Source organism: Odontomachus brunneus, unplaced genomic scaffold (genome assembly GCF_010583005.1).
Source record: "Odontomachus brunneus isolate Ranch 3 - 2012 unplaced genomic scaffold, Obru_v1 Obru_scaffold_021, whole genome shotgun sequence".
NCBI classification, from domain to species: Eukaryota; Metazoa; Arthropoda; class Insecta; order Hymenoptera; family Formicidae; genus Odontomachus; species Odontomachus brunneus.
Window position 1 is genome coordinate 462,205 of NW_022639471.1, and position 9,066 is coordinate 471,270.

At 41.4% G+C, this 9,066-nt stretch overlaps 1 protein-coding gene across 1 annotated transcript in view; it reads left to right on the plus strand.

Annotated features, from left to right (window-relative positions):
* Window positions 1–5,474, plus strand: part of LOC116842106 — a 31,277-nt gene extending 25,803 nt beyond the window's left edge. The window contains exons 11-16 of the mRNA XM_032810829.1: window positions 212–574; window positions 717–831; window positions 1,977–2,377; window positions 2,645–2,863; window positions 3,660–4,002; window positions 5,170–5,474. Coding sequence (XP_032666720.1) covers window positions 212–574; window positions 717–831; window positions 1,977–2,377; window positions 2,645–2,863; window positions 3,660–4,002; window positions 5,170–5,433 — 1,705 coding nt within the window. The 3' untranslated portion in view covers window positions 5,434–5,474. The remainder of the gene's footprint in view (window positions 1–211; window positions 575–716; window positions 832–1,976; window positions 2,378–2,644; window positions 2,864–3,659; window positions 4,003–5,169) is intronic.
* Window positions 5,475–9,066: the final 3,592 nt, after the last annotated feature.

Genomic DNA, 9,066 nt, shown 5'->3' on the forward strand with positions numbered 1-9,066 from the left:
ATATATATATATATATATATATATATATATATATATATATATATATATATATTATTTTTAATTTTAACTGTTAATTTACAATCAAGACGAAATCATTGAAATTTCGACCGAATCTGCAAGTAGAAAATAGCAAATAATTATTTTTCACTTACAGAGATTCGTTCTAAATTGCGATAATTTCGTTATTATGAAAAATTTGAATGCGTTTCAGGCTCTTTGGCGGCGCCCTCGCCAAAGTGGAAGGCCGAGCGCGGCTGCAGCCGTCTTGGGCGCTGCTGTTAACGGACCTTCTGGTGTTCGCGCGAGTATCGAGGGACCGCGTGCTCTTCGTCACCGAAGAGCCTCTACGACTGTCCAGCATCGCCGAGGCGTGCTTCAACGTGCGAAAGAAGCCGACGGAGTTTCGACTGCAGGTCTCTGTAAACGCGAACGGCAACGCGGAGAACGGCCACGCCGAGGTGGTAAACAGCGGCGGCTGCAGCCCCCATAGTCGCCTTCGAAGACGTGTCCTCGTCCTCCGTGCGCCTAGCCCGGAGCTCAAGGCAGTTTGGCACAATCTTCTTCAGCGACAAATGTGAGTGGCGGATCTGGTTCACGCGAGCGCACGCTTATGCTGCGTCTCGCGGAATTTCGACGCGGAAATAGGATACAGGCGGAGTCTCGAGCGTGTCGCATCCAAAGTAGTATTCACGCGTACGATTTTCATTTCATTCTAGCATCTATGTGAATACAGGCTGTGGCTTGAGCTCGTCGGCACAGGATAGCCCCGAAGAGAACCCGATTGTTGGTAGCAATTTCGCCGTGACTAGGGAGCTCACGAACAGTCCACAGGTAAGTGAAAGATCTCACTCTACTACACTGAGAGAAAAAATATTTAACAAGTAAACCTATTCAAAAAGTACACTCCGGTTTCTTTCTAATTTGACACAAATGTAGAAGTACAAAAAATATTTAGGTCATATTTTTTTTATTTTGGCTCATTTTGAGTTTCACGGACAGTTTATAGCTTTTTTTCACTCTTATCATTAACAAGTGCAACAAAAATACATAAGAAATAAAATTTAATATAAAATATAGTTAAATAATTTTAACAAAATCGGCATAGCTGAGACACAAACCATTCTAAATTTCTTTAGCCGAGATTCCAACCAAAATATTTTAAATCTGTGCTAAATTAGTCAAAAATGGTTCAAATCTCGGCCAAACCGAGAGAAATCACGAAATTTTAATTAAAATTGTCGGATTTCTCTCTCTTTCGGTTTGGCTGAAATTCGAACAATTTTTGACATAGATTAATTTAGCATAGATTTAAAATATTTTGGTTGGAATCCCAGCTAAAGAAATTTAGACTGGTTCGTGTCTCAGCTATGCCGATTTTATTACTATCATTTAACTATATCTTGTATTCAATTTTATTTTTTATGCATTTTTTTATACTTGATGATAGGAGTGAGAATATTAAAAAGCTATAAACTGCTCGTGAAACTCGCAATAGGCCAAAATAAAAAAATATGATTTAAATATTTTTTGTACTTCTACATTTATGCCAAATTACAAAGAAATCGGAGTGTACCTTTTGAATAGATTTACTTGTATAAAACAAAAAGTATTTATTCGCTGGGTACTAATGACATTTGTTTATATTAATATAAAACATTTTTCAAATACAAAATATACATGTTCTTGGAATTTTAGTTTTTTATGAAAGTAATTGTTTATTTTATTTATAGATTATTGTATAGAATTCTATATCTAATAAAAAATTTAAATTTGAGTAAACATATTATTAATACCGACCGAATACAAATATACTTTATTTTTTAGATATTTTTTCTTCTTTCAGTGTACAATGATAACAAGTATAACTCCAGAAGAGCTTATTCCAAACAAAATTGGTTGAAAGAGTTTTGTTAGATTCGAAGAACGACTTGATTTTGCAAAATTGTACTGCCTAAATCTTAAAATCCACGCGGTAGGTTGTAAGAGAGCCTCGGCAAGTCGACGAGGAAGAGAAGGAATCGCACTCCGGCGAGAGTCTGGAAGCTATCCTGAAGAGCTCGCGAGAGAACAATCACCTGGCGCAGTGGGTGCGCAATTCGCATCAGATTCCGCCGCCGGATCACGAGGGCTCTCTCGAGGAATGGACGGCCGAGGAACTGGCGGCTAGAGCTCCTCGAGAAAGCAACAGCCGATCGATTCAGGATACCGTGACGGAGGAGATTGTCACGGCGAATTCCGACGTGGAGCAACAGAGCACAGCGTCGAGCGCCAGTCTGAGCACTGTCAAGTCGAACAGTATGACGCGAAAAAATGGCAGCCACATGTCTTCAAAAGAGAACTCGACGAGTTCGATCAACATCTGCCGGAGATGCCACAGGTAATTAATGCGTAAAAAATAGATATATTATTCAGCGCCTATTACTACCATATAAAGTGTCAAACTGAAATGTAAATGATTAAAAAATTAACGTATCGAATTTCTCTTCAATCATTATAGAGACAAACGCGATAAGAATAAGAAAATTTTCTTATGATAATGAAATAAAAATAAGAAAATAATTTTGTTATAATTTTGTTAAAAATAAGATAAAGTAAGAAACTAATTTTGCTATTCTTAGAAAATAATGGTGATTCATCATTGCAGATCGGGATGCCCTACGCCTCCGTTGGCGAGAGACCCGTTTTCACCGTTGCCGAAGATCTCGGTCCTACCACCAACGCCCGATCTTTGTACGAGACACAGACTGCGAAACGGACTGCACGACAGTCCGGGACGTAACAGTCCCAGTTATACGCCAGCGGATGGCAATACCGAGGATGGCAGCGAGGATGACCTTGATTGCGATGGAGAACCTCCTTATAGGTAGCGGTAAACCACCGAAGATCATATTAAAGCTTTTTATACTTTGCCGACTATGTCGGATTTGTGACGTCAGAAGCGAGAAATGAAATATGTTGACGAAAGTTGCGTGCCATTTCTGAATAAAGATAAATATGGACTAAACAGCATTTAAGATTGCACATTTGTAAAATTGTTCGAATCTCTTGAGACATGTTAAATGATGAAATAAGTCTATTTTGTTGCGTATCTCATTTCACTATTTATTATATACTATTTATTGATTATCAGGGAATTGATGGTCAGGGGAAAGGGATATATTTTTCGGACAATTTTACAAGTGCTCTTTCGTCCACACTTATCTTTACTTACACGGAAAAAAATATTTGCTAAAAAATATATGGACAACTAAATATATATATTAGCTAATATATATTGTTAATATATATATTAGCAAATCTTTTAGCTGTCACAACTAAATAACTTTTATTATGAAAGCAAGAAAATTTGTCCCTGCACTTAATATTTTTAGTTGTCCATATATTAGCAAATCTTTTAGCTGTCACAACTAAATAACTTTTATTATGAAAGCAAGAAAATTTGTCCCTGCACTTAATATTTTTAGTTGTCCATATATTAGCAAATCTTTTTTTCCGTGTAGAAATGGCATGCAATTTTCGTCAGTATATCGTTCCTCGCTTCTGACGTCACAAATTCAACATAGCCGCGGTGAAGTACAAGGAGCTTTAAAATTTATAGGAAGTGCGCTCTAAATTTCGACGTACTGATTACTAATGCTTTTGCTTAACGACTTATGCAGAGCCTTGAGGCGGTTTGGCACAATGAGTAGCTTGGATCAGGATGACGAGCTGGACGAGCAGGGGGACGACGACAACAGGGACTCAGAGTCGCCACCGTCCGGCTTGAGAGCGTGGACTGCTCGAGCGAGCAACTACGTCGTTAGCAAGATGGTTCTTTTGGAGCAACTCGGCGAGAATGTCGGCGGTTACCTGCTTCACCCACCGGTACCGCCGGAGAGGACCGAGTTCTCATTGGATCCGAATGACGAGGAGGGTACTACGTCCGGAGCGACTTCGGGGGACGACATATGGGGCACGCCGACCTCCGGCGGGCCGGACGACGAGAGTTTCACCGCTAATTCGGTAATAACGTTTGCGACCATTGACACTTCGATTCGCATCCGACAATGATAGTTAAAGCTTGGAAGTCTGCACAATAAATCGAGTTCCGATCGTTGCGACGGATTTCATCGCGTGTCGAGCGCTCACGATATTCGCGCAACGGAATTTGACGTTCTTCTTGTATTTGACATTTAGATCCACTTTTTACGAACTTTCCAGAACTTTTGTCGAACTTTTCCCCGAACTAAATACCGTATAGATATTTGATGAAAGTTGCTCGTAATAAAAATTACAGTTTACATTGCGTTCAATGAACAACGTTGCAAACGCAAAAGGTGATCGCTCGGGACGCGTCATTATATTTTTATAAAGAGCTTGCTTGTATGAACGACTTCTAGCGTCGAAGCATTGACTCGCTTAAATCGCACTCCGCGTGAATGTGGGAATCACAATCGTCTTTTGTATATTATAGTTTGCAAAAGTCCGCTTTAGAGTTTAACAACAACTTTGCGACCTTATTTATCGTCTCGGAGACTGTAGCTCGTACGTTACGCCCCATACTTATCGCTAAGTGGTACCACTAATATTACTAATTGAAGTATGAACTTGTACGATTACGTCTAACAATTAAGCGACTACATTTGGCACTAACTATGGGATACGAGTCACAGGTGTCTGTATCTAGACTACGGGGATTTCTCGATACAATGAGATTCACAACTACAAAATTTAATTCACCAATTAATATACTATCGGCCAAAACTTTGGAATCACTATATAAGTTAAACAATGGAACGACTTTGTTGAAGAAACAATTTTGGAGCAGTTCTAATATTTTTATTCTTTCCAAAAATTACCTTTTGTAGTTTAAACAACAACATCAAATCACAACAGAATATGTCGAAAAATTCGTTTTTATGAATAATCAGTAAGTGACTCTAAACTTTTGGCTAGCGATGTGCGCGTTTGTGCCATTAATTAATTACACGTGTAATTATAAATTCTAATTTACTAATACAATTTCTTCGCGACACAACGACGTCCCCATGTCGCGATGCAGAGCAACCCCGTGACACGAGATGCAGCCCGACAAGATAGCTCATAAGCTTCGCACGCCTCTGCATGACAACGCTTGCCCTCTGTTTTTGCCAAAGAATCACTAGCCCGAGCTGTGCCTGACTTCCCTAGCCGCCGCCGAACGGCACCGGCAGCAGCAGCGGCGCGGGAGGTGGCGAGGACAATTACGGTCTAAATCTATCAGCGGAGGACGACGGCGACCAGGAGTCGGAGAGCGAGGATTGCTCGTTGCCGGAGCTGAGCATGGACCAGCTGCTGGGCGGCGGTAGTCTGAGCTCGCTGCGCTGCTACCTGGGCAGGAGGCGGCTGGAGCCGCTGCCCGAAGAAGAGGACTCGCCAGGTAGCGGCGGCAAGCACCAGGTCGGATGGTGGTGACAGCGGTTTCAAACGACGACCTCCTCGGCCAAGGGCGTCCTCGGCGGCAATGTGGAAGAGCGCGATCGCATCTTCGCCAAGCTCAGTCAGGAGGACGAGGAGTTCCGCCGGAAGATCGTCGACCTGCACCGCAAACTGTCGGATGTGGACGATGTGGCGTGCGCCGCGGCGGCATCGTCGTCGTTGGACGCGGCGACCGACTCGCCCGGTTCGCGCACTTCCAACAAGGAGGCCGAGCGCCTTCGCGAGCTAGAGTCGGTGGCGAGGCGAGCCGAGGAGACCAGTTCCCGCAATGCCGAGAAAATGAACGCCGAGAGGCGGCGTGAGGTGCTGCTACAGCGAGAAAGTGCCGAAGTGGGCGACAAGAGAAAATACAGAGGCAGAAGGCAGAGTGACCAGCTTCTGCAACGGAGGTCGAGAAGATTGGAGGAAGAGATCGACGACCAAAACGGAGCGAGCCCGTCTGGCGCCGCCGCCGGCACCAGCGAGTCCAACTTTCTCAACAGGTTGAGAATAAAGAGACGGAGCATGAAGCTGTTGAGCTTCCTGAGCGGCAAAGCGGCGGACAGGTCGCAGGAAGAAAGGGCAGCGCGATTATTGCGAATGTACATGCCAGAGAAGGGCACGAGGGCGCAGAACACGATCTCCATCCATCATACGTCGAGGGACCGGCGCTTCTGGAAGATGCGCAGTCGGAGACGGACCAGTTCCGCGTAGATGCGCGGGAGCTCATCATCGCGGAACGGTCGCGGAGCGATGGATTATTCGTGGGCTCTCCCGTTGAGATCGACGGCGTTCGACGACGGGTGATCACGGAAATGATCTCGTGCTCTACCTGCGAGAAGTACACGTGGCTATCGGAGGTATCGTTCCTCGACGAGGAGATCGCGTTGCGCGCGATGACGTTACCGCTCGTCGTTAGGATTACGGTGAATCGTAATTAACGGTTAATTTTATACAAAGCTCTGAACACACAAAGTAAATTAAGTCATACGCGATGTGTACACACTTTGAAGGAATGTTATTAATATATTTGAGTATATTAATATGTATTATACTTCGTATACACTGCTCTAACATAATATCGAGAGATGATCGATGAAATCGATGAATATCAATATTAGATAAATTTATGAACTGTGAAATCTTTTTTCCTTAAAAATAAAATTTGAATGTTGAAAAAAAGTACTTTCTTTCTCTCTCTCTTTCTCTCTGTTCTCGCTATTCAGAGATGTCTCAGTATCAAATTAGAGCAGCCGTATATTGAAATATTGATATTCAATATTAATATTATGAATTTTGAAAAATGTTGACAAAAATATTGATATATATCGAAATATATTAATAACATCGCCTCGGCAGGGCCGGTATAGTGATACAGCGATGAGTACAGAGTCACCGAAACGATCAGGATTAGCTATAAAAGTACAGATATATCCGGAGATGTATGGGTGTGTGTGTGTGTGTGCGCGTGCTGAAGGGTATGGCGAAAGATTGTCACAACTCGAAGAAGAAGTACACTCGCGAAGTGCTAACGCGACCTCAAGGCCACGGGTAAACCGTCGCTCACAAATTCATTCATTAAGAGTAAAGACGGAGCGCAAAGGACGAGGGAAATCGAAAGAGGACGGCGATCACTGTCTCTCTCCGTTACTAGGACTTCCAAAAACGTTCGTAAGCGTTATACCCGAGACTTTTTGAATTCTGCTCGAGCATATACGAGGCCGAAGTTGTTTTCATAGTACGGTAGTGGAGTATGAAATAGCGACGTTAGACTTAACTATAGTTCCAACTTAGTCCATTTCTTAGTATCGCCAAAGGAGTAAACGTCACTCGCCGCTCATCGACGGTGACACGAGGCAATTTGCAGGATTAGGATTCGAGTACAGTTTCGAGAATGTAAGAGCCGCGCTATTAGTGTGAATTTATGCTGAATCTCGGGTGCACAGGAGACGTCCTCTGGACACGGCCTAGCAGATCGTTTTCGGATTATTGCGAGCCGATTTTTCGGACTGCTGTGAGAAACTGACCGTTAGACGCAAAGTCGTAGCGTCTCGCTCGCGGATTCTAGACTCTTTCTGAACTTCGTTTTGTTTTCTTTTTTGGAACACTGTATCTAGGTAGGTCCGCACGACTGACCCAAAGCGGCACTATCTTCCACTTATTATACGGGATGTCCCGCAACGGAATCTCGATAGCTCGACCTTACGTGGCATTCGAATTTATTTTGAGTCAAAGAGATGAAATAAATACGAGTCGATTGTGTGAAGCAACTATGACATATAAAAATAACGTAATCTCGAATTTAATCCAATTTAATTTCATGTACACACATATATGAGCTTTTATTATCATTATCATTATTATAGCCGGCAGTGTTATGTGAGAGAGAATAAAACAATTTTGAATTAGATTAAATTAAATTTGTGATTACGTTATTTATATTGAGACAGCTGTGGCGAATTGAAGCGCTGAAAATGTATGCATGTACAAACGAATACATTAGTCGACAATCGAACTTGAAAGAAAACTGAGCGAAACTCATCGCATTGTAAACCTATCTTCTCATGTGCTTGAAAATGCGTATTTTCAGCGTTTCTCAGACTCTTTGACTATTTTGAATTTTTAAGGCTAAATCGAAGGAACGTGTAACTGAGCCAAAGGTATCCCGTTGCGAAACATCATATAGATTTTGCTCTCGCGTACGACGCGTCCCAGATCCACCGGGCTTCCAGCCATAGACCTCCCGATCACAACGGGGACATAATTGGACTTTTGGAACGTTTATTGTAACTCTTGTTCATTTTCAACGTTGAGTATCTCGTCGACACGAACCTCAGGTTAAATTTCCGTTAGAAGGTGAAGTCAAATTGAAATCAATTGGAGAATCTTACGATATATACCCGGGGATACGGGACAGAGATAAATACGATAAAACACAGAAATTTTAACATTATTGTTAGTAGGTTGTAAACCGGTCGATCGACCGCATACGCAAGACATAAATAAACTATATTATTTGTTCAACCGTCTCTCCTTTGTACCTCTTAAAGTGCAGAGTTACGCTTGTTTCTACTAACATTGATTAAACTTTGAGTTTAAACTCTGTTCAAAGATTTAAACTCAGAATAAGATTTAATAATGAATGTTGGTATTGAGAGGATAAATATATATCTAAAAAAAATATATATATATTTATTGGTGAGTACTAATGATATATTTATTTAAAACTAAATTCTTTTATTTAAATAGAATAAACTGTTCTCATGAAAACTAAGGTTCCAAGAAAATGTTTTCTTAAGTGAAAAATATTGTATATATTAGTACAATATGTTATTAGTACCCACACAGCAAATAAATATTTCTTATTCCTTGAATATTTTATCTCTCAGCATAAAGTGTGTAGTTTAAAAAGAAAGTATCAGAAAACGTGTAGAGAGTGTAAAAAGCAATGTAGTTTCTAAACGTGTGAAAACACATTATTCGTTAATGTGTTATTTTCGTATTGCATACTTTCTACAAGATGTTTCTGTAGAAAATATACCACGATCATGCCCCCTCCCCATCTCCCTTTTAACGGTATTGTACATACTAACAGTCTTTTTTGAGACGACTGGATTAAAAAGATTGCAA